Source organism: Narcine bancroftii, chromosome 4 (assembly GCF_036971445.1).
Source record: "Narcine bancroftii isolate sNarBan1 chromosome 4, sNarBan1.hap1, whole genome shotgun sequence".
NCBI classification, from domain to species: Eukaryota; Metazoa; Chordata; class Chondrichthyes; order Torpediniformes; family Narcinidae; genus Narcine; species Narcine bancroftii.
In genome coordinates this window covers 276,387,096-276,413,302 of record NC_091472.1, presented here as the reverse complement: position 1 = coordinate 276,413,302, position 26,207 = coordinate 276,387,096, and the positions used below count along the sequence as shown (strand labels likewise).

The window sequence follows — 26,207 nt, the reverse complement described above, 5'->3', positions numbered from 1 at the left end:
AAGTGGAGCTGAGTCCATGGCCTGATCAGCCTTGATCTTATTGAATGGCAGAGCAAACTCAACAAGCCAGATGGCCTACTCCTGCTCCTATTTGTTATGTTAATATGTTCTCATCATCTAAACTTGTTGTTAAGATATTCAATTATCAATAACATTAGAAATGAGCTTGGTGCTCATTAGCATCGACATTTTATTCAGGAAAGCTTTGTGAAGATCCAAGGCCTTGTACAAGCTGGAGTGCACTTCCAGCCATGTGGCATTCACGGGGAATGGAAGGTTTTGGTTCTACAGTATGAATATTCAATATGCATAAGAATTAAATTATCACTCTCATGTTCACAGAGGACACTTTCATTTGGTGCAATTATGACAATATTATAAATCATTGAATTCTTTCAGAAGAACATCATGGTTTCACCTTTTACGAGTCTTTTACAGAGATATCCATTTTCTTTCTCAATGTTAGAACAACACATTTCTGTTACATAGCTTTGCTGGGTAGATTCTTTTCTGATATAGTGGATACATGGTGGAAATACAATGCATTTTACAAATTGAACTGAGGGCAGGTTACTGTTATGTCAGTGGATGGGAGACAGTGAATGAACAAGATTGCATTGGACCTCATGTGCCAACTTCATACATATGTTTTTGAAGAATAAATGGGATTGTTTAATTTTGTCAGGTACCTGAGAATTCTGGATGCACACATATTGAATTAATGAGAATTTACTGTAATACAGTAAAATTTCTTCAGTTATGACATATAACTAAACCAGCAACAATTTTACTGCCTGGTATGACTATATATTTTTATTGGTTCTGAGTTAATTTAATATTCAGAAGCATTCACTATCTATTAAAATCAAACATAAAATACAGAATTTTAAACATACAATAGTTTCAAAAATGTTTGAACTATTTGAATCATTTAAAATATTTTAAAGGATTACTGAAAGTGTAAATAATTACATTGGATTCTTACTTGTTTGTTTCAAAGATGTCAGCGTCTTTAACTGAGACTGAAATTTATTGCCCATCCTAATTTGTCCCAAATCAAGTAGAACAAGATTATTTCAGACAACAGGAAATCGAATGATATGGACTATTTGCAGATGGGATTAATTTAGATTGGCATCATGGTTGGCATCATGGTGGACACACGATGGGCCAAAGGAATTGTTTCCGCCATTCTATATACCATGGCTTCAAGTAACCAAACTGCTAGGACACCTTAATCAGAGTGAATCACAGTCACCAGGAGTGGGTGTTATCACAGAAGCCATCAATCAACTGAATGGCTCATGAGACAATTCTGTGCCTTGAAGTTAAGCTTGTGTAAATTACTATATATAGCTCACTCCTGGCTGATGCATATTTCCCTCTCAATCCCATACTCCTGCCTTTTCCCTGAAACCTTTTGAACCCCTAGTAAACCAGAACCTCTCAATTTTCACTCTAAATACACCCAATGACTTTGCCTTCACAGCCAACAATGGCAATGAATTTCATAGACTCACTAGCCTTCCACTAAAGAAATTTCTCCTCAACTATATGAGCAGCATAGCGATTAGTGCAACACCTTTACAGAGCAAGCGATCGGGACCAGACCTGGATTTGAATCCCACATTGTCTGTAAGGAGTTTGTACATTCTCTTCTGTCTGCATGGGTTTTCTCTGGGGGTCCAGTTTCCTCCTACCCTTCAAAACATACTGGGGTGTGGGTTAATGGGTTGTAAATTGGGCTTGTAGGGCTGAATTGACCTGTTTCAATGCTGTATGTCTAAAGTTTTAAAAGAAATTAAAAAGGATGCCCTTTTATTCCAAGGCTGTACCCTCTGGTTCTAAACTCACCCACTACTGGAAACATCTTCTCCAAGCCCTCTCTAACCAGCCCTATCAATATTTGGTCAATTTCAATGAAATCCCTCCTCACGCATCTCAACTTCTCTCATTGCTCTCATCCCCAGGATCATTCTATTAAACCTCCTCTGATTCTTCTCCAATGCCAGAACATTTTTTTTCTTAGATATGGGACCCAAAATTGCTCAAAATACTCCAATTTTTTTTCTCACCAATTCCATACAAAGCCTGAGCTTCACGTCCTTGCTCTTACTTGCCAGTGATTTCAAAATGAGTTAACGTTGCATTTGCTTTCCTTAAAACTGATGCAATCTGCAAGTTAAACTTTTGGAAATCCCTTTGGATTTTCAATTTCTGAATTCTCTCCCCATTTAGAAAATAGTCTATGTCTTTATTCCTTCTATCATGACTGTGTGCTCTTGAAGAATATTAATAATATTTTATTCTGATGTAAAACAATGACATAAATTGCTAATGCTGCACTTCTCTTCAATGTTCTTGCCTGACTAGCTAAATACTTCAAACATCTTTTGCTTTTATTTCAGATTTCAAGCTTGTTCAACATTTTATTTTTCCCATTTAGACTTGTTTGCAACCTTAGATCTTATAAGTCAGTATAGGTGTGAATTGTTTAGAATCAGAGTAATTCTCTGTCACATCAAACCCTGGAAATTTGGACTGAGGAGGTTATTTTTGTTTACAAATTTTTAGCATCAAGCGACATGATTTGAACAAAGGAGAAGTGGAGTTTTAACTCAAGGGTTGAGGTAAAGGTTCTTCAGAAACTTTCATTAGTCATTGAGGAAAGAATATACAGGAACTAAAGAATTCACATGGTACAGGAGCCAATCTAATAGTACTGCCATTCTTTGAATAGCTTCACATACTTTTGATCTCCTAAAATGCAACATTTTATATTTATTCAATTAGCATAGCGGTTAGCATAACATTATCACTGTGCCAGCAATCGGGACAGGGGTTCGAATCCCATGCTGTCTGATTGCAGGGTTTCCTCCCATTGTTCTAAACATAATGGGGGATGTAGGTCAATTGGGCTCATTACTGTGCTGTCTAAATTAAAACTAAATTAAATAAAATACCATCTGCTATTTCTCTAGCTTCATCTCAAACTGTGAGATGTGGATGTCAGTGGTCATAACATGTGTACATTTAAATGTGAAACCTAAGAATAGATCATTAAAGATAGGAAAATTTAGACACTGATCATGGAAAGATGAGAGACTGTGGAAATTGGAAGATAATGGTGAGGTTTTCCAAAACAGAAAATGGAAGATACTGATCAACATCAGCTTAAGCTTGCAATTCATTGAATTCAGAGCATTATGGATGAAACTGAAAGCTTTACTGAGGAACCATGACCTGAAACATCCTAACCCATCATTAGATGGCTCACAATAATTTTTTTAAAAATTGCTCTGGAATAACTTGAAGGACAACTTTAAAAAGATTGAAGAATTTAAGAATTTTTCTCTATTGCTATGCAACTTGGGAATGGTTTGGGGTTTAGATTAGTTAATTATACTGGGTTTTTTTTCTCTTTTCCTTTTTATTCCAATTTATCTAGAAATAATACTGTTGCACAAGAAAAATATTTTTTTTCTCTTTGGCATATTATGCTTGATTGCTCTATCAAAGTAGCATCTTCTTACTTAATTAAGATCAGCTATTGATTCAGTTAGCTTGCAAAAAGCTGAGTGACCAGGTGTAATGTGCCTCTGGTCTCTCTCCTCAAGATGTTGTGCTTTACACCAAACAATTGAATATAATTAATACTAACATTATGGACTGGATGATGTGGTTTCATCAGGTTGTATCTCACACTTGCCTTGATTTCCACTCTGCCCTCTTTCGGAGTGGAATTCAGAAATGAGTTGAATCATAAAAAGGATATTACTGGCTTTTTTTAATATAAATACAACCCTTGGCTGAACATGCTCAGGCCCATTAAATTCTATTTTTAAAAATGTAGCATTTAAGTTAAAGGAGGAAAATTATCCCACAAAAATAAACAAATAATGACTGATATTTGGTTAACCAAAGAATGGCCAGTCTCTGCACAAAGGCATTGTCAGGAAAGTTGGGTCATTTCTTCTGCTTTTGTTTGCTGTGAGAGAGACTAATGATGAAAGGTCATTGACACAAAAATCTTTACTCCGTTTTGCAATCTCCAGGGTATTTCTTGAACCTTCAGATTTCCCATATCCGATTATATAACTTTTGTTTGGTGATTTTAAATTGTTTGCAAGAGAAACTGAGGCAAGACACTCCTACATAGACACGTATGCTTCTGAAGTTAGAGATAATGCCATGACTGTCAGCAAACTGGCAGGTAGTTCCACTGGGAAATGTCTCACCTCAGTAAAAACAATCTGCAAAGAAGGCTCTTCAAATGAGCTCAACTGACTTGTTTGCTTGAACTTTTTTTTTAATTATTCAAAGCTGCTATGTTGTTTGACTGGAAGTTAACAACTGCATGCTTGTCTTGCGGTTGGCGATGTATTTTTTAATATCTGCAAATAAATCTGTTAAGTAATTTAGTCTGTTAAAAGAGTCAATGTGACTAAATTTTATCGTCCTTATATTGACACAAATCCATCAGGTAAGTACTTAGAGGATTTAATGCTGAGATGTAAGGAGGTATGAGGACCACAGTGTAGTATGGATTGTGGAGGGTCACGTAATTCCACTGTCTGGAATCTGGTGGGAATGTGGATTGTGGAGGGGTATAGAGCCTCTTTGTCTGGAACCTAGTGGGAATATGGATTGAGGAGGGGCATGTCACTTCTCCATCTGGAACTTGATCCAGAAACACCTCACCTGATTATCATGGTCAATCCTTGCCCACAGGTCAGTGCACACCTGGTCATGGGCTCCTTTAACTGGTTTATTAATACCTGGGACAGACCTCCAGCTGATGACACCTTAAAGCCCATGACATCTTTCTCTTTTGAGATGATCCTGCGCCTCACTCCAGGTTGGGAACTATGAGCAATGCTGGAGAATCATTGGTTAGGTGTGCGCAGACAAATTGCTGGGAGCAGAGGTATTATTTGCCCAGTATCCCTAGTTCGATCAGGGATATCAAGGGGTGGCATGTATTGTATGCAATAATTTGACTGACTGTGAGTGTATTGTTTAATCCAGTGAGTGTGTGTCTTTTACACCTGTTGCAACTCCCCTACACATGTAAATAAAACACTACTGTTCAATCAGCTGCATTCAGAACTATTTCACACCCAATACACACAGGGATTTCAATCCTGAAGTGTGTCCATAAATCAGCAACGGCTTGTAGCTCACAAAAAAAATTGTAAAGGTGTAGAGCTCGTCGAAAGAATCAAAGACTTGTTGATCCAAACCAAGGCTTTTATTCTTTCAACGAGCTCTACAATTTTATTAGCAAAAGACAGGAGCTCTTCACAGGTGGCCGACTAGTCCGGAATGATCCGACCTGGCTAGGGACACAACCCTTTAAGGCCAAGACAGTAGGCGTGGCTTAGCTCTCAGCCAATCGCTGTAAGCACAGTCTAGATACTGTAACTATATCCACTATATACATTGGTGATAGATCTGTACTATCACAAAAGGTGAATTGAAATGCTAGTTAAGTGATTAGCATTGGAAGGGACATCACGCTTGTTCATGAAAACATTTAAATCTTTATGTAGCAAATGTTTCTTTTGAATTTGGTGATGTGGTTAATGATCTAATTATGGAAGCCATAGATTCATACCACATGGAAACAGGCCATTCAATCTAACTCATCCACTCTGAGCACACTTAACTTATTAATCACATCTCCCAGCACTTGGTCTATTGTCTCCTACTCCTAAGATATTTAAGAGCTCATCTGGATACTTCTTAAGTAGTGTCAGTAATCCAGCTTCAACCAATCTCTCAGGCAATACATTTCATGGACACCATTCTCTGGTGATGAAGGTGTCATTAATATCACCCTCCAAATCAATTCCCAAAAATATATGTCCTGTGGTTTTATCTATTTCTGATATGGAAGAAGTTTTCTGCAGTCTACGCTGTCTATATCTCTCACAATTTTATGCACCTCAAACATTTCCCTTCTTAACCGTCTTTGCTCCATAGACAGCAGACTTGTTTAGTCTCTCCTTACATTTGAATTATCCATCCCAGGCAATATCCTGGCAAATATCCTTTGCACCCTCTCCCAGCATTGTCACATCCTTCTTACAGTTTGGTGACATGATGCCTCCAGCAGGGGCTTGACCAAGATTTTATGATATTGGCATATGACCTCCCAACTTTTATATGCAGAGTCCTGACCAGTTGAGTGAAAAGTCCATATGCCTTCCTAACCACGTTGTCTACTTGTGTTGTCACCTTAAAGTTTTCATGGACTTGTACTCCAAGACTCTTTGTTGCTCAACATTTCAGTACCTTCATTCCCAGTGTTCAATACATTTATTTTAAAAGCAGAATTATTTATCAGGCAACTATAAGACAATACTTCCACTTTTAAGGGAATTATGACAAGAGGGCAAAATATAAAATTAAAATTTGTCCTCTTACAAGTGAAATCAGGAAGTGAATTTCCTCACATTTCTGAAATTCATTCCTTAACTGGCTCTGCACATTTATTTATTCATGGTTTCACTTAAACTAAACAAACTTGAATAAAATGGAACTGAAGGCCACAATCTAACTGAATGATGACTTAACCTTGAAGGGATAAACGGCTTATTCCAGATGTTTGCCAATCCATCTATGTTAGATGTTTATGGGTCAAGGCCGATTTAGTGGCTGTAATATTCCCGTACATTGTTTGACATATAATTTTTCAGATGAAAGGTTGCAACCCCTTTCCAACCAACTGTTTAAATGATCCAAAATATTATTTAGCACTCTTGGAAGAGCAGGCAATATATCACAGTCTTTCCCCAACATTCAGGACTCAAATTATACCACTAATTGGTTGTTTTTAGGCCTGGTATGTGCAGAGATATTTCTGCTACTTCTGCCTGACAGCAACACCTACATTTCAAATCATCAGCGAGTTGTAATTGTTAGTTTAATGCAATTGGAACATCCTGCAGGCATGAAAGGTAATTCTTTAATTTACTTCTCATAAAGTTAATATAAAGGCATATTGTAATTACTGCAACTACAGCCTTGTTCATTTTGCACAGGCAGGTTTTTTTTTTGTTTATCACGTAAATATATTTTCCTATAAAGATAAGCAAGAATATCTAGCATAAAGAAAATTACAGAGGTTTTTATATTAAATACTTTTGAACTTTGGAAAGGTCTTTAACAAGGTCTCACATCACAGTCTGCAAGGTTAGTTCACATGGGATTCAAAGTGATCTGGCCAATTGGATTCAAAACTGCCTTGAAGGATGGAGTTGCAGGGTAGCTTTTCTGATTAGAGGCCAGTGACAAGTGATGTGCCACAGGTTATTGGGTTCACTGTGGTTTGTTATCTCCAGTAATAATTTGGATGTTAATGAAATTAACATGATTATTAAATGCACAGATGATTCCAAAATATATGGTGTAGTGGACAGTAAGGAAGGATAACTGCTTACTACGGAACCAAGATCAGTTCAGAAAATGGACCACGGAAGGACAAATGGAATTTAACTCTGTCAAATGCGAGGTGTTCCACTTTGACAAGTTAAACCAGGGTCAGACTTGGACAGGAAATGGCAAAGCCCTGGTAAATTCTGCAGAACAGAATGGCTGATAAGGACAGGGACACAGTTCCCTGAAAGTGATGTCTCAATAAAAAGAGGATGGTGAAGAATGCTTTTGGCCTGCTTGCTTTCATTCGGCTGGATATTGAGAAGAGGCATTAGTCATCATGACACAGCTGTACAAGGTGCTGATGGGATAACACTTGCAGAACTGTGGGCAGTTCTGGTTGTTCAGCGGTCAGAAAGATGCCCTTAAGTTGGAAAAGTTGCAAAAGAGATGTGGTGCTACTACTATGTATATAGATATATGTATGTGCCATATGGCCTGGCCCGCCCCCTGAACTTGCAACTCCTCCATCCCAGATATCCTCATAAAGGCTGTTACGCCCAAACCCCTCCCTCAGTACCTGGCTTGGAAATGGGCCAGCAACGTGCAAGGTGATAAAGGCCTATTAATCATGATTCTCTGTCTGATTGTGGTTGATTGGCAGTACAATTTAATCAATTGAGACCATGGACAAGGTAATACAGGCAGATAAATTAGATACCAACCCTAAGGACCAAGGCCTCGACTAAATTTAACCAGTGAGTTCACTGCCTCAACACATTCACGATGCGCAACAACTTGCAGAGCGAAGATCAGAAGGAAATGCTCTTCACTCAGGTTCGCCACTGGGTTTCCCAAGTGATAAGAGACTAGGTTACTTACTCTGAAGTGATGGAGTTCCTGCAGAAGCAGTACCAGGCCCCGACGAGCATCATATGTGCAGAATTCCTCCTGAGCAGCGAAAACAAGTGCCAGGTGAGTAAAAGCAGGCACTGAGGCAAGCCTGCGACTGCTGAGAAGTTTCTGCAGCTGCCCACCTCAAAGGCCCAATATGGGACTCGTGCATGGCTGAGTTCAGCTCTGACTACATCAGACAGATACTCCTGGAAAATGGCAATCAGAGCCTGCAGGAAGTAGTGGACTTGGCTAAATTGCTGGAGACAGTGCAACAAAGCGCCAAAGCATTCTCTTCGGGCAATGTGGCTTCCAAGTGTGGGACACGGGAGCTGCTATCTTGGGACATGGTGTCCCACATCACTGCCACCTCCATCGAGTGCCAGAACCGCCACTTCAGCAGGCATGGGAAACATCCCTGGAAGACTTGTCCAGCCCAAATTGCCACATGCTCCATTTGCAGGAAGAAAGGACACTACATGAAAGTGTGTAGGTCCAAACCTTCCCTCAGCAGCACCACATGCAGTTGACAGCCACCACCATCTTGGACCACCCCATTTCCAGCTTCACCTCAGGTGTCACTTCTGGTGGTCGGGGACGATTGACGGGGCATTTGGGACGACAAGCTGGGGTGGCACCACTTCTGGCTTTATGAGACAGCACTGCGTGTGTAACATGGGGGCAGCCATTTTGGAGAGTGCCGCTGAACCAACACTGTAGTGACTCGGACAGCGATCAGATGCTCACCTACATCATTCTCGACCAAAACACCCTGCAACATCTGGCCAAACCCATGATGAGCATTGAGGTAAACCGCCACCTGACAAACTGTTTATATGACACAGGAAGCACCAAGAGCTTCATCCACCCAGGTAATGTACAGCAAAAGTCCCTCACTTTAACCACAAAATGTAAGGTCTCTTTGGCCTCCCAATCCCACTCAGCAGAGATCAGTGGCTGCTGCACCGTGATGCTGACTGTGCAGGGCATGGAGCACAGGAACTTTAAACTCTTGATCAATCCACACCTCTGCATGCCAGTCATACTAGGACTAGACTTCCAGTGCCAGCTACAGAGTGTCCGCATGCAGTTCAATAGCCCCACCCGCCCCTCACGGTCTGCAACGCCAACCAGTCGCTACCCCTAAACATGACCTGTGGCCTCTCTACTCTCCAGGACCTACCAATGTCCCTGTCTGAGAACCTCACCCTCGACTACAAGCCAGTAGCCAATAAGAGCAGATGGTACAGTTCCAGGGACAGAGCATTCATTAAAGTGGAGGACAAACAGATCCGAGAGGAAGGGATCATAGAATCTAGAACCAGCCCACAGAAAGCCCAAGTAGTAGTGGTAAAGAGAAGAGAGAAACAACACATGGTCATTGACTACAGTCAGACCATTAACTGCTTCACTCTGCTGGACACCTACCCACTTCTCCGTATCACTGACTTGGTCAATGATATCACCCAGTTCTGGGTTTTCTTGACCATCGACATCAAGTCAGCTTACCACTAGCTATGAATCCGGCTGGAGGACAGTCCATACACTACCTTTGAGGCAGACAACCGCCTCTAACATTTCCTCCGTGTCCCTTTCGTTGTCACTAATGGGCTCTCTGTCTTCCAGAGGAAGATAGACCATGTAGTTGACTGGACTCAAGGCCACATTTCCGTACCTGGAAAATGTGACCATCTGCGACCATGACCATCAAGACCATGATGCCAACCTCCACAAGTTTTTACAGGTGGCCAAAAGCTTCAACCTGATCTAGAATCAAAAGAAGTGCATTTTTAGCATTTCACAGCTGGCTACCTTGGGCTGCATGGTGGAGAATGGTGTCATTGGGCCAGACCCAGACCATATGTACCCACTGTTGGAAATCCCATTACCCAGACCCTCAAGAACCTGAAAAGGTGCTTGGGCTTCTTTTTCTATTATGCCCAATGCGTCTCCAATTACGTGGACAAAGCTCACTCCCTGGTGAAACTGGCCACCTTCCCCTTGTTGGCAGAAGCCCAAATGGTGTTCACTTGCATCAAGGGTGACATAGCAGAGGCGGATTTGCATGCTGTTGATGAATCCATCGCCTTTCAGGAGGAGAGTGATGTGTCTGATATCGGCCTGGCCACCACGTTCAACCAGGCAGGCAGGCGCGTGGCATTTTTTTTTCCAGAACCCTCCAGGATCCTGAACTACGGCACTCAGCTGGCAAGAAGGAGGCCCAAGCCATAATGGAAGCTGTGTGCCATTGGAGTTACTACCTGGACAGAAAACCATTCACCCTGCTGACTGACTAATGTACAGTTGCTTTTATGTTCAACAACAAACAGTGGGGGAAAATTAAGAACAGCAAGATCCTGAGGTGGAGAACTGAGCTGTCCACCAACAACAACGAGACCTTGAACTGGCCCAGGAAGCTCAACGAGCCACCCGATGCCCTGTCCACAGGACATGTGCCAACGCACAGCTGGATCATCTTCAAGTCCTCCACAACATCCTCTGCAAACCTGGAGTCATCAGGCTCTACCACTTTGTTAGGGCCCGAAACCTCCCCTACTCAGTCAAAGACAACGGGGGTTGTCCAGTTCTACCGGCTGGACAAAACCCAACTTATCAAAGCCAACCGCCCCTTCAAGCAGCTGAGTGTGGACTTTAAGGGACTCCTCCTGTCCACCAACAGGAATGTAAATATTTTTTAAACATCATGGATGAATACTCCCACTTCCCATTCGCCATCTTCTGCCTGGATATGACCACGGCCACAGTCATAAAAGTGCTATATGGCATCTTCGCTATATCTATAGAAACCAGGGGTCCTCCTTTATAAGCAAGGAGCTGTGCCAGTACCTGTTGGCCAAGGGTAGAACCACGAGAAGGACCACAGGCTCTAACACCCGGGGGACCGCGATTTAAAACACCACCTTTGGAGGGCGGTCCTCTTAGCCCTTAAATTCAAAGGACTGCCCACTTCCCAGTGGCAAGATGTCTTCCCTAATGAGCTCCATGCTACCAGGTCTCTTCTCTGCATGGCCACGAATCCAACACTGCACGAAAGGCTCTTTTTCTTCCCCAGGAAATCAGCCTTCAGAACCACACTACCGCCTTGGATGATGAACCCTGGGCCTGTGGTGTTTCAAAGACACTACAAAACTGACTCTCTGGTTGAGAAGGTCCACCTCTTCCCTATATGTGGATTATCAGGATGGTCGATAGGATACCATCTCCATCCAGGATCTGGTGCATGCAGAGACCCCTTGAACGACCAGTCAATCCGCTCCCTCGGTAACTCTGACCAATGGGTTCCACTATCGACACTCAAATTTGTTCCCCAAACTCCAACCAACCTGAACAGCACCGCGGTACTGACCCCAACCCCCCACCCCCACCATCAACTGTTCCACAAGACACTGCCTGGGAACCGACAGCTGTATCATAGCAGACCCTGTGACGGTTGCAGTGACAAACAAAATTATCGGACAGGTTGAATCTGTAAGGGACTTTGAAGTATCGTGAAGCTGGAATGAACACGAAACCACACCACCACACTGGATTTTGTTTAAAAAGGTTGAATGTGGTGCAACCATTATGTGTGACTATCTGTGCATATATATGTATAAATGTGTTATATGGGCTGACCTGCCCCCGAACCTGTGACCCCCCTCCCAGATAGCCAAATAAAGGTGGTTACGCCCAAACCCCTCCCTGAGTACCTGCCTTGGAACTGGGCCAGCAACATGCAAGTTGTGCTGACACTTCAAGGTCATTAAAGCCTATTCACAATTCTATCTAATTGTGGTTGATTGGTAGTGCAAGAGATCACCAGGATGTTCCTACATCTTGTGGGCTTGAGATGTATGGAAAGGATTTATTCCCTGGAGCATAGGAGGCTGAAGAGTGACCTTAAAGTGGTATCTAAAATCATGAGAGACAAGGATAAAGTGAATGAATATGCAGTCTTTTTTTTAAACAAGGATAGACGATTCTTGAATTAAAAGGCATAGGTTCAGGGTGAGAGCGGAGAGATTTCAGAGAGACTTTAGAGACAATCTTTTCAGGCAGATTAATATAGGTATCTGGAACAAGTTGCCAAAGCAAGCTGTAGAAGTGGGTACAGTTATGATGCCCAAAAGACATTTGACCTAATATGTGGATGGGAAGTGATTTGGACCAATGGGACAAGCTGAGAATGACAATTTAGTCAGCATGTATGAGTTGGAACAAAGGTCCTGTTCCATGCTCTAGTGTTCTGTGACTATAGATTGTTCGGCATGCATGAATTGGACTAAAGGGCCTGTTTCTGTACTGTACAATTCTGTGATCTTAATACTTAATATGTTTATCTGCAGCCAGTGGTCCTAAAGATGCTGTTCTTATGTTGGAGACCTAAAAGAAGATGAGGATGCTCAGATGAGGGATGTCTGATTGTTTCCCTTCCTCCATCTTGCAGAAGCTCTGGTTTAAAATATATTGCTTAATTCTCCATCCCTCTCCCACTCTGCTTTCTGCCCCTACATTGTTGCAATGAGGCTCAATTAAGCTCAAAGAATAGAGCTCATTTTTCAATGAGACATCTGCCTTCTAAAGTCAATGCTGACAAACTCTTTTAGTATAATGAGTATTTCCAGTAACTTTTGTTTTTATTTGAAAGTTCTGCAATGTGGAGATTTCGCTTTTTTTTTCCCAATTCAAGATAATTGTTCTTTTTCTAATCTCCATCTCCTCAAGACTGAGCTTTTGTTTAGTCTTCCATTGCCACTTCACTTTCTTTACCTGTCTTGCCTCCCATCCTCTCTCAGACTTTCTCCTTGTTCTTTCCTCCATCCCAACCTTTTCCCAACATTTTACAACTGTTGAAGTCTAATCTTCAGTAAATTCAAAGATGCTGGAAAAGGTTTCGCTCCACTGATATTGCTTCACCTAATCAAAATTGCTGCATTTTTTGTTGATATTTATTTTGCAAAAAATAAACTAAATTGTAAATGCAGAGAATGGTGTTTTTATTAATTAAAATTGTGTGACTATTAACTCCACTATCTCCACTGACTCTAATATATTAAAGGACAGAAATGCTGGAGGATCTCAGCAGGTCTCGCAGCATCTATAGGCAGTTATCAACATTTCAGGTCTGAGCCCTTACTCAAGGGACTTTACCTAACATCACTACACCCCCCCCCCACCCCAGTCTTCGCATCAATCATATCATCCTTTGACAGTTCCGCCACCTACTATGGATCGCGCCAATAGAGACACATTCCCCTCTCAGCCTTCTGCGGGGACCACTCTGTCCATGACACCATCTTCCACTCCTCCTTTCTGACCAATTGCCCCCTCAGCATCTACCCTTGTGACCGCAGTAGGTGGTCCACTTATGCCCACACTTCCTCCCTCATTACCATTCGGGCCCCCAAACAGTCCTTCAAAGCAAAACTTCACTTGTGAATGAGCAGGCATCGTCTATTCTATCTGGTGTTCCCGTTGTGGTCTCCTCTACATCGGAGAGACTGGTTGGAGATTGGGAGATTGCTTCATTGAGCTACTCAGCTCTGCCACAATAGCGTGGCTATCTCAGTCACCAGCCATTTCAATTCCCTACCCTATTGGACATGTCTGTCCATGCTCTCATGCACTGTCAGATTGAGACCACCTGCAAATTGGAGGAACAGCACTTCATATTCTATCTGGGTTCCCTCCAACCAAATGGCATTAACATTGACTTCTCTGGCTTCTTTTAGCCATGCCCTCCACCATTTCTCCTTTGTCTAAATTCCCCTAGCTCTCTCCCTTCCCATTTCCTTTTACAGAGCCATCACCACTCTGACAATCAATTCTGACTTTTCTCTCTCCAATCATATTATTATATTCAATTAATTCCTTTTGTCTGTTGGTCTGTACTCCTCTCTCTCCCATTCTTCCCTTTTCATCAGTCATTTAAATACAACCACCTGTCCTCTTTTTACTCATACCTTGAAGAATGACTTATCTAAAATGTCGGTCATATATCTTCATCTCCTATGGATACTGCAAGACCTGCTCTTCCTCCACTATTTCTGTTTATTTACTACATTCATAGCATCTGCAAACTTTTGTGTTTCAGTCTAATATATTAAACACTAATAGATGAAATATAATCTAAAAGCAATACAATTCAGAATTATTTTAGGGTTTATAACAATTAAAGTGTACATATTTATAAAAGAAAAGTATTTTTGGTATAATTGCGAGATATAGGTGAAGAACTGAAAGTTTGTATGTGGTATTTTTTTCTCCAAATCAAAGGCATGTTTATGAGAACTACAGGTACTCCACGACTTGTGTCCATTCTGGATGACAAGTTGTGTCTCCGAATGGACGCATGTAGGAATTGCATACTCACCTTGTTAGTCAGTAGACTTCTTTGTTCCTGTGCACATGCGGGAGTCTTCGATAGGCACATGCGTGGCGGGTTCAGGCGACACATTTTCGAGAGTTAAGTACCCTAACAATATTGATTTTCCACCTGAAACTCTTGCCCATGTGCCAACCAAACTCCAATATGTGAACCCACCATGCATGTGCCATCTGAAGACTTGCACATGTACACAGGAACAAAGATGGCTGCGCCTAGCCGACAGACCCCGGGATGTTGACTATCAAGGTAAGAATGCACATTTTGGCTCTTACCTGCCCTGTATCCCTTGTTATAGTTTGTCAATTACATCATAAACTGTGTAAATTTACATTTTTTTTTAATAGGTCGTATGTGCGGGTGGACGCAAGTCGCACAGTGACAAGTCAGGGAGCATCAGTAGATCAAAGTCAACCCTATCTTTTCTTTCTGGGACACATGAAAGTCTTATTTCTAGGCATAGATAGGCTCACTCGATCTATGTTTGTCTTGCTTCGTATACACACAAAATTAATTTAAAAAGTAAGATTTTTGCAGCTAATTTCCATTCTGGTCTTACTATCTGTGACTCTACTATGCCCTTTCTCGATCTTTCTATCTTCATCTTCGAGAAGAGAGGAGGATCATGACAAATATCCTTAATAATCCAACAGATTTTTGAGGGATCAGAGGTGGAAAGGGTGAGCAAATTTCAGTTCTTGGGAGTCACTATCTCAGAGGATCTTTCCTGGACCCAACATGCTAATGGCATCATGAAGAAAGCACATCAGTGCCTCTACTTCCTCAGGAACTTGTGGAGGTTTGGTATGACACCATAAACCCTGGAAAATTTCTACAGGTGTAATGGAAAGTGTGCTGAATGGTTGCATAACAGTCTGGTATGGGAACACCAACACCCCTGAACATAAAGCCCTCCAAAAGGTAGTGGGTAAAGCCCAGGATATCACAGGCAAAACCCTCACCACGATTGTGTACATTTACAGGGAACATTTTCATTGGAGGGTAACAGTAATCATCAAAGACCCACAACACACAGTACATGCTGCCACTGGGAAAGAGGTACAGGTGCCACAAGATGTGCACCACCAGTTTAAACGACAGCTACTACCCCTCTATCATCAGACTCCTCAATGACAAACTCTATCAGAGAATTATTTAAGGCATACAGTAAATCTGCCTTCATTGCGTTGGGTATTCAGTATTCAGTATAAAAGTCAGAAAATCATGTTGCATCTGTATAAAACTTAGGTTTGGCCATGTTTGGACAATTGTGAGCACCTCTGGTCGCTGCATTACTGAAAAATGTGGAAGCATGGTTAAAGAAGTATGGGTATAAGAGTTTGGACAAATATGGATCATTTTCACTGGAGAGGCTGAAGAGAAATATTGACACAATTTCTAATGTTGTAAGAAGGTGAATCGAGTTATTGGAAATGTTAAATTCTAGATGGCTTATCAATTTATAGTGAAGGAGGGAATGTTTAAAGGAGCTGCCCTGCCAAGGAGTGGATGCAGATATGAAAGCAATGTTTAAGAGGCATTTTGACAGACACAGGAACATGCAGGGAATGGAGGGTTGGATCATGTGCAGTTTACCGACATTATGGCCAACAGTCATTTTCAGTCACAAGGATAATTTTAGTCCTGCTGGGCCACTTTTCAGATTTATTATCAGAGCACACACGTGGCATCACATACAACCCTGAGATTATTTTTCCTGTGGGAAAAATCACTTGAATGAATCCAGCATGGAGTTATATTTTTTTAAAAAGGTGCACCTATTTACTGCTTAAACACATCAGCAACAAATTAACCAGTCTACCATTAAAATTCCCCGAAGAACGATTCCATTTTTAATTTTAAATTAATACCATCTGCCTCATGCAGTCAGCTTCTTCTGAATAGATAAGCATGAAAAATTAGAAATAAAACCTAAAGGCATGCTGATATGTGACAATGTTTTTTTTTTAAATAATTAATTGATATGAGGCAAGATACTAAATTCTGGAAAGAGGAACATGGGCTGAGCTGTATTATAAGAAAAAAAATACAGAGTATACTGTCAATTTGGAGTTCAGGAAGATTACTAATCAGCAGTTCTGGCAGTATACATGGAGAAAGAAAGCAAAACCATTAAACCTTACACAAGTTATGGGATACTGTGCCATTTATACAATTCTGAAACTTGTTTGTTTCAACTTCAACAGAATTGCTTTTCATAACTAGGGTACAATATGCGGCATTTACAATATCATGGTTGTAAGGTAAAAACATCATGAGTTGGGACCAGAGAAGGAGTCACCCAGTACTAAGGAGTAACAGGATGCAGGTGTGACCTTGTATGCTCAAGATAAGTGTGGCAATAACAAGATACGGTGCAGCAGACTAACAGAGAAGGGTAGCAACAGCTTATTCATTGGACAATGTAATGGTATGATAATTTACTAAGTGCGTGTCCTGAGGTATAAAAAAAACACCATTTGCTGATATCGGGAGAATGCGCCTTCTCCAACTAACACTGTTAGTTGCAAGTGTTACAATCCGGTAATAAAGAACCTTGATTTCGACTCAGTCTGGTGTCTGACTCACTCATTCTCGAACAAAGCAGACCTAACATGGTATTGCCAACTGGTGATTACCTGTCATTGCAATATGGGGATGTTAGATATACAACAGTTGAATGTCCCCTTGCGGGTCCATCTGTTTATATTTTCAATTTTTTTCTCTTCCACTTATTTAACATTCTGCATGCCACCATATCTCAGAAGCCACTTTTTTTCATTTCTGCTTGTGATTTTGATAAAATTTCTTGTAAATGGCTCACAATTTAATTTTTTTTTGTTAAATAAGAGCATGCATTATGTATTAATTTTTAAAATTTAGACAAACAGCACGGTAACATGCCATTTCAGCCCACAAGTCCATGCCATCCAACTTACACCCGATTAACCTACATCCCGGGTACTTTTCAAATAGTGGGAAGAAACTGGAACCCTCAAGGAAAACCCATGGAGACGCAGGGAAAACATACAAACTCCTTACAGACAGCTTGGGATTCGAACCCCGGTCCCAATTGCGGGCACTGCCAAGGTGAAGGACTAACTGCTACACTAACCATGCCGTACACAAGACCATTGAACATAAACATGGTTGTGCGAAAGGAATCTGTTACTTAATGAATTATTTTCCTGAAGTGGTATTTTGAGAGAAAGCAATTCAACAAATTGATCCAAAGATGTAAAAAGAAAGAAAAAATATATAAATATACACATAGTATATTCCAGGCATCAAATTGCATAGAGGAATAAGGGAAGGCAGCAGAAATGGAATGAAAAGATCAGTGATTAACCATAACCATGTTCACAAGCACTGAAGGACCAAATGGCTTAATTCTGTTTCTAATTCTTTTTTTTAAACCATCAACTTTATTCTTGCCAAAGCTACATTGGCTCCCTGACTACAATTCATCTACCTGCTAGAACAGAGTCTAATTTTTAATAATGCCATTGTAATGAGCACTACCCTGTATCATTAAAATGTTCCCTTACCTTTGATATAAGTGAATCCTGCAAAGGCATTAAAACTCACTTCCATTACTATTTTTTTAATTTGTGGCTAACTGAGAACAAATCCAGTTTTTAGATCAAGTATATTATTTAACCATTCCATGCTTTCACCTGTTCCACCAAATCACACAATATTAACTTAATCCAAATAATATTCAATTTGCACACCAACAAGATGTTTAAGTCTTTTTGTATTGTTGAAAATAAATATATACATTTACCTGCTCCATTCAATGTTACATCATTGATAAATTAAATATACTTATAGATATTAGAAATTAATGTTCAGGTCAGATCCATTCTCAAATGAATCGACCTCCTTAACAAAGAAACTAATGTCCGACATGCAAAAACACAATCAAATGGTTGACTGCTTCACAACAAAGAATCTGTGACTTTATATATTGTTTTTCTACAGTAATCTTTTGAGAACAAATGGTTGATGAAATTGATTCCAATATGGAAAATAAAAACATCCCTCAGGAGAAGATTCCTATTTGCCAAATGTGCTATCAACATTTCCAAATCTCTCCACTTGTTGCAGCTGTTAGTTGCTGTACGATTTGCAAGTACAATATTTTCAATCGCAAGTTTATTTCTGAAACATACCACAAACAATTAAAGATCTAGACGTGTCAATCATTAAATAAACCAAGGCTTCAAAAGAATAAATATTTGAATTACCAACGGGTTCTCTTTGATTCATAAAAAGATTTTTGATGTTGCTGCCATCTAGATTTGCTGAGCTGATATTACTCCCATCAATCCAGTACAGTGTGCTGTAAGATAGGAAATATGGACACAAATCATCAAATATGAAACTATTAAATTTTTAAATTTAGACATACAGTACGTTAGCAGGCCATTTCAGCGCACAAGTCCATACCGCCCAACACCCCCCAATTAACCTACACCCCCAGTACGTTTCAAACAGTGGGAGGAAATCAGAGCCCCTGGGGAAAACTCACGCAGACACAGGAAGTACAAACTTCTTACTGACAGCACAGGATTCAAACCATGGTCCCGATCGCTGGTGCTGCGAAGGAGTGTTGCCGTCATTACCATCACCACCCTTGATTGACTTAGGTTTTTGCTATGGATACATTTTGGGTGGCAAAATAAATCCTCGCAGATTATTTCCAGCGGATTATTCTATGAGATTGATAGAGCTTATCATCGGTCATTCGGAATGAGGATGGACATTAAAATTAAATAAAACAGTAAAATTTATTTTGGGAAGGTGTTTTTGGATTTATATTATGAAAGATTAAATGTAATTTCTGGAAAGACAGAAAGCAAAATATATATAATATTGCTTTCATTATATATAATATCCAAAAATGTCCTCCACAGTTCTTGAAGCAATGTCCTGCCATTCCATTCCATGACCTGTGATAGCCATAGCTTCAATATATAGAGAATAGCAATTCATCAAAAGGACCACAACCTCTCAAGTCAACCAGAATTAGGTACACCAAAACCCCTGGTATCCGAGACCATCGGGTATTGGTAGATATCGGATAAGAAAGTTTTTCGATTGCTTGAGACTCACTCTTCCAATACCCAAGTAATACACCAGCATTAAGAATAAAGTTAAAAGACAAATGACAGTGCAAAATGTAAAGCAATTTGAAAACAATCAGTATTGTAGTCCTTAATTATGTAAAGATTTCTTTAATCAGGTAATTCTTATAACTTACTAAATTTAAATTCAAACCCCAGTCGTTGGTGCTGTAAGAGCAATGCATTAACTGCATATGCTAATCATGCCGCCATCATAATTAAACTCCCCCTCCCCCAAGTTTATAGATAAAGCCTTACTGTGGCAGACACACAGCTGGACAGGCAGAATCGCCACACTGAGTGGCTGGCTCCCCTTCTTTGCCCGGGAGAAGCCCATGTTTGCAGACCTGTGTGGGTTGACAGACCGTGTTGCTTCCCTGCTGGCATGTTGCCAGAGAGACAATTACTCTGCAGACATCACTCCCTTTTGTGAGGTGTGTAATTATTTAAAATTTAAAAAAATTGGTTGTTGACTCATCTCTGGTAAGCTGTATTTCTTGAACTCTGTGGTTAGTTCCACTAAACTTATTCATATACTTAGAAAAATAAAGCAGAAATAAGGAGACATTTCAAGAGAGTCACCCCAGCGGTGAGTGGCATCAACCAGATCTTCATTCTGGCCAACGCCATTTTATTCAAACAATTTTTTTTTTCAAACTGCTTCTATGAGCAAAGCACAGCCAAGATATTCCACTGGCTGACTATTAGCTTCCATCTTCACCAAAGGTTTGTGTTACTTCAGAGAACATTTACTTTTACAATTTTACACTACTATTTATTTATTTTTATTCATTCCATTTATTTATTTTCCTCATTTTTTTTGTCAGTTGCTTGAATTCCAGATAACAGGGTGTAGTAAATAAAAGCTTCAGAACAAATGGAGAAAAAAATGTGATGGCCTACCCTCCTTAAAGAATTTCTAAAAATCATAGTATTAAATGCAACTGCATTAATGTATCTATAATAATTGGTCCCAATTTACCTATAAGTATGTGTGTCATCATAATCTTGTCAGCACTAATCCTAATAATAACATAATCCTTATCTTAATTAAAGGAATTAAAGAATGTAATAAAGGGTTCATGGAGTGTGTGGTGCACTATTAGCCAGAATCAGACACACACAAGCTAAAGACTGTACAACAGGCTTTAATCCACAAAGACTTCCACAGAACCAGGCTGCTGTGGCTGCAGCAACTCTGAGTGAGGCCTCGGGAGGCCAGCGCAGGCTTATATCCCGGAGGGTGATTGACACCCGACCGGGTGGGGCTTGATCCATTCAGGCCGACTGATTGACAGCCGGCCAAGTGTTGTCCTGTCCCCTTCCACTCCTGCAGGTACAGAGGTTGCCCCCTGCAGTAGGCCGGCGGTGTACCACCACAGAGTGTTGGTTAATGGGTGGGAGAAAAGTGGTACCAAGAATATGAAGAAACATTTGTTGAAGAGTGGGCAGAAATATGAGGCCCTCTTGGGATGTGTGATCAAGGGTCCATTTCTCCAATTTTAGCAAAGGTAAAGAGGATAACAGGCAAAGAGGTAACAAGATGAAACATTTTTTGACAGTACAGACATCACACAGACAGTAAAGATTTCACAGGTGGAATTGCAGGATGGTGTGTATTGTGTAAGTCAAAATGTAGAAATAAATAATTTTGGAGCAAAGTCTGATCCAATGCACATTGCATTTTTTGTCAACAAGTCACAATGCATTTCCCCATGAGACCTATAAAAATCTATTTCCCAAAAATGCCACTGCACAATGAACATTCCCTGATGAAGCTGGGTTATGCTTCCCGTAGATGCTTTCTGCTCATTTTTGCATCCTACAGATGAATTCTAATTGCTAAACTTCTATTCAGCAGATCAGACACATTTTGATTGGCCTACTGAGTTTTTCAAACATTTCCTTTTTTAATTTCACTTGAAATCTCTTCGCATGAGGTTGGGAGATAAATAAGGCTTTTCTTTCTTTCTTGTTCTGTTAATGCTTGCAATGCAGTTAATTGGTAAATAAAAATCCTGCATATAAATGCTATTTTTACCTTACAACTACACTATATCAACAAACCAAGCTCAGAATTGTGCTTCAGTTGTTTATACATTTGCAAGAATTATACCAACTGAAAATTGGATTCTTAGTGTTCTTTTGCTGTCTGTAGTAAGATAAATGGCATAATAACTTACCCTTTGAGTGGGTGTACCACCAAACACTGTGGGTGATCAAGTCCGTGTATTATAGAAGTCCGTAGGGAGCCATTTAATCTTGCAACATTTATCTGAGCTTCTTCTAAATCTGAACTTGTCCAATATATGTTTCTAGAAACCCAGTCCACAGCAACTGCATGAGCATATGGCAGATCTATAAAGGAAGCAAAAACATTCATATTTGTGCTTAAATATATTTGCTTGAACATTACAACAAAACTAAAGGGAAACAGCACTGAAAAAGGAATGTATCAAATAGCCTGAGATGACACTGCTTCAATATATTGCTGTCTCGTTAATTCACTCAGCAACAACTCCTCAGCTATTTTTTTTTTAATTATCTTCTGCTTAATCTCTCCATAACTGCCATTAAAGTGCTTCACCTGGACATCAATTACCCAGTGACAATAACAATGCTAACCCAATGAAACTCTCTCTCCCAAAATGGGAACAATCAAAAATATTCAATTTCAATTCATTGTATTTACATCTCAAAGGTTAAATTTTTTAAAAAAAGGAGACTTGAGCTCTGTAGCTAAATGCATGAATGAATGACGATCACCTGTTTCATTCATCAACATGTAATAGATTCCATTGATTTCAATGGAGTAATGTAATTGACACTTACATCAACAGTGCATTTGAACTCATTTTCCATGGATATAAAATATAAATTCAAGAAACAAATAAATAAACACAGCTCTTCTGCTTTACCAGAAATAGATTTGAACTACAAGATAATTCCCTTTTTTGCTTCTGCTACTCCAACAATTTTTGCCAGGGAAATACTTTTGCAACAATTTTCATTCTATTCCTATTCACAAAAGCATTGCACCTGAGCGTTCCATGCCAAAGTAATGCTAGCTGAATGGGTCAACTACTAACTGGCCCTTGAAATGACCCATCATTTGCACAAGGGTGGGCAGGGATGGAAAAAAATGGCTGTGTTTGCCTCAGATTCTCTAAATCCCATCAGTGAAAAAAATAACCTGTCTGTCATTGAATATGTTTTCCCCAAATTCAATATTTCTCCACAAACTGGTCATGATACCAATGTATACTTTAGCTCAGGAATTATCTAGTTAAAACTAAATGCATACCCAGGATTCTTGCTTTATAATGTCAGTGTTTTGTTGGTGTTTTGTTTTGATCATTGATTTCCACTTACCTGCCGAGACCACCGTTTCTATTCCTGTGCCATTTATGAAGGCTCGCTTTATAAATCGGGGCTTTAAATCAGACCAGTAAATTCGTTCTTCCAATGCATCAAAATCAATGGTTTTAACTTGACTGATGTCTGGATCAGTAAATGGTGTGATGTAGTTGTAATATGGATTATCAACATCAACTCCTCGGATCTCTGAATTTCTTGAATAGATTAAAAATTCCTTTTGCTCTGCACAAAATAATATAAATTGTTCAATGTTGATTTCAGATTCTGTTTCATGATTAAGAATTATACTAGATTAAAGGCCATGCCCTTTTTACTAGATTAAACTAGATTATAATCTAGAATTATACTAGATTAAAGGCCATGCCCTTTTTTACTAGATTATAATCTAGAATTATACTAGATTAAAGGCCATGCCCTTTTTTACTAGATTATAATCTAGAATTATACTAGATTAAAGGCCATGCCCTTTTTTACTAGATTACAATCTAGAATTATAGTAGATTAAAGGACATGCCCTTTTTACTAGATTATACTAGATTATAATCTAGAATTATACTAGATTAAAGGCCATGCCCAATAATCTGACATTTCTAAATACTTAAGTCCTTCCTTCCCTGCATGATTTATTTTGAACATCCTTCAATCTTGACATGTTTTTAATTACATTTATTGCCTGCCAAATATAAATGTCACAAAACTCCTTGCATCTGAAGTAAATAAAATCCAAGGCAATATTGGTAACTTTTTTCTCTTTTTTAATTGGAAGTCTGCAAATGTTCCATTAACTTTGAGAAAAGTTTAGTCTGTTTGCTATAGGAAGAAAAAATTGAAAATCCATTCAAAAAGTACATGGGTCAGAAATTCTTCTCTGCTTTCAATGAAATGTGGAAGGTGAAGATACATTTTACTGGAATTGCATGTTAGAGAATTAGTAAATCAGTATAATTTCAAACCACAAATCAGTAAAGGAGAATTCAGTCATCTTTTTTAGATTATTTATTATTCTGAATTCTTACCCAGACCATGTATGAAATGGCAATCTTTTAAAAAAATGTGAATTAATATATCACATTCCCTGTCACAGGGGAACCATCTAAAAAAAAAGAAACTGAAATTAATTATTAATCGTGGTCGTTGCTAAAAATGGAAGGACACATCTTGTAAAGAGAATGAATGGAAAGAATTTCAAATATCACATTTCAATAAGTGTGTGAATAACTGCCATTTTCCTAACATGCTTAAAACTGTACGAGAACAGAGTACAATATAGCACAGGAAATGGCCCTTCACCTCACCAAGTTTCTGCCAAACACAATGCCAATCTAATTAATCACATATTTCAATTTTTTTGGTGAAAAATTGAGAAATTAATAGTTATGGGGAACAGACAAGTAAGTGGAACTAAGTCCATGGTCAGAACAACCATGATCTTTTTGAATGGCGAAGCAGCCTCAATGAGCCAGTCGATCTCGTCTTACTCCTAATTCTTATATTCAACGTTAATCCCTGTCTATTTGCATGTCTGTCCAAATGCCTGTTAAATATTGCTGTCGCATCTGCTTCTAACCCCACCCTATACAGTGTTCCAGGCACCCACCACTCAGTGTCCAAAAATTTGCCCTGCACATCTCCTTTAAATTTATGCCCATCACCTTAGACATCTGCCCTCTAGTAGCGCAACACTGTTACAACACCAGCGAACAGGGTTCAAATCCGGTAGTGTCTGTAAGGAGTTTATACACTCTTCTATGTCTTCTTGGGTTTCATCCAGGTGCTCTGGTTTCCTCCCACCATTCAAAACAAACTGGGTCTGCAGGTCAAATTGGATTGTCTGGGTTTGTGGGCTGACAGCATCTGTTACTGTGCTGTATGTCTTTTTTTTTGATATTTTAAAATTTGTAAATGCTTCCAAAAAGTCACCCTCAACCTTGGGTGTCCAGACAAAACAATCCAAGAGTGTCCAAACTCTCTTTACAGTTAAAACACCACATTGCTGGCATTATCCTGGTGAATGTCCTCTGCACCTTCTCCAAAATCAAAACTATGCACAGTACTCCAAATGCAGTCTGATCAAATTTTGATCGAGCTACAAAATAAACTAGTGCAGGAACTCGGTGGATCAGCAGCATTTTGTCGGGTGGGAGTGGAGTGAAGGGAGAAACTGTCAATGTTCAGGAGTGAGAGTGGAAGAAGAGAGCCAGCGTACAGCTGAAAGGTGGAGGAATGAGACAGAGTCCAGCAGACGGTAGGTGAACCACGGAGGAGGGAGGGATGATGAACAGATGGAGTTAGGTGCAGGAGGAAAAGAGGTGAAGATGGGAGGCAGAGGCAGGTGGGCAATTGGTGAAAGCACACAAGGGTTTAAAAAAGGCAGATGGAAACAATGGGGTGAGGTGTGGGTGAAAATGCAGACGGGGAGTGGAGCATAATAAACAGGGATACAAAGGGCAAAAAAGTCTTGGAATCTGAGAGGTATGGGAAATGATGATGGGAATCTGTTATGGAAGAGCAAATAAAATTCAGTGGGGAAGGGCAGTGATGAACCATCAATAATCACAAAAGACTGAAGTTGTGAAACTGATAGGTTTTTATTAACTAGAGAGTGGAACAGCCATCAACCTCATTGACTGATCAAGGCAGAGTGGAATGGAAAGGATGCAAAGGGATATGGATAGGATCAGTCTCAAGAGGCGTGGCCTGCCGACACTAGCCAATCATAGCATAACAGTGGTTTACCACAGGGATCCAGCAGACAAAGCATGTTGTAGTAGGTGGATAGAAACTGGAAGAGAAGAGGGACTAAAATGGAAAATGGGAGGTGCATGGAAATGGAAAGGATCAGAAGAAAAGAGAGGGGAGGTAAGGGTTAACAGAAATTGGAAAATTCCATGTTCATGTCATTGGGCTGCAGATTATCCAGGAATATGAGTTGATGTTCTTCTAGTTTAATTTGTGCTTCTCCTGGTCAATAGAAGAAGGAGAAGACAGGCAGGTTGGTGGGACAATGGGAAGGGTATACAGCCAGGAGCATGGAATTGCCA

At 39.9% G+C, this 26,207-nt stretch overlaps 1 protein-coding gene across 14 annotated transcripts in view; it reads right to left on the bottom strand.

The window, feature by feature from the left end:
* LOC138761991 (low-density lipoprotein receptor-related protein 1-like) overlaps positions 1 to 26,207 on the bottom strand; it is a 1,165,126-nt gene that overhangs the window by 545,972 nt on the left and 592,947 nt on the right. For all 14 annotated transcript variants that reach the window (XR_011356692.1, XM_069935089.1, XM_069935091.1 and 11 more), the window contains 3 exons: positions 23,161 to 23,388; positions 21,972 to 22,146; positions 18,910 to 19,004 (listed from right to left, as the gene is read on the bottom strand). Coding sequence is in view for 13 of the 14 variants with exons in the window: in XM_069935089.1 (XP_069791190.1) it covers positions 18,910 to 19,004; positions 21,972 to 22,146; positions 23,161 to 23,388 (498 nt within the window). In the remaining variant the exon portion in view is untranslated. The remainder of the gene's footprint in view (positions 1 to 18,909; positions 19,005 to 21,971; positions 22,147 to 23,160; positions 23,389 to 26,207) is intronic.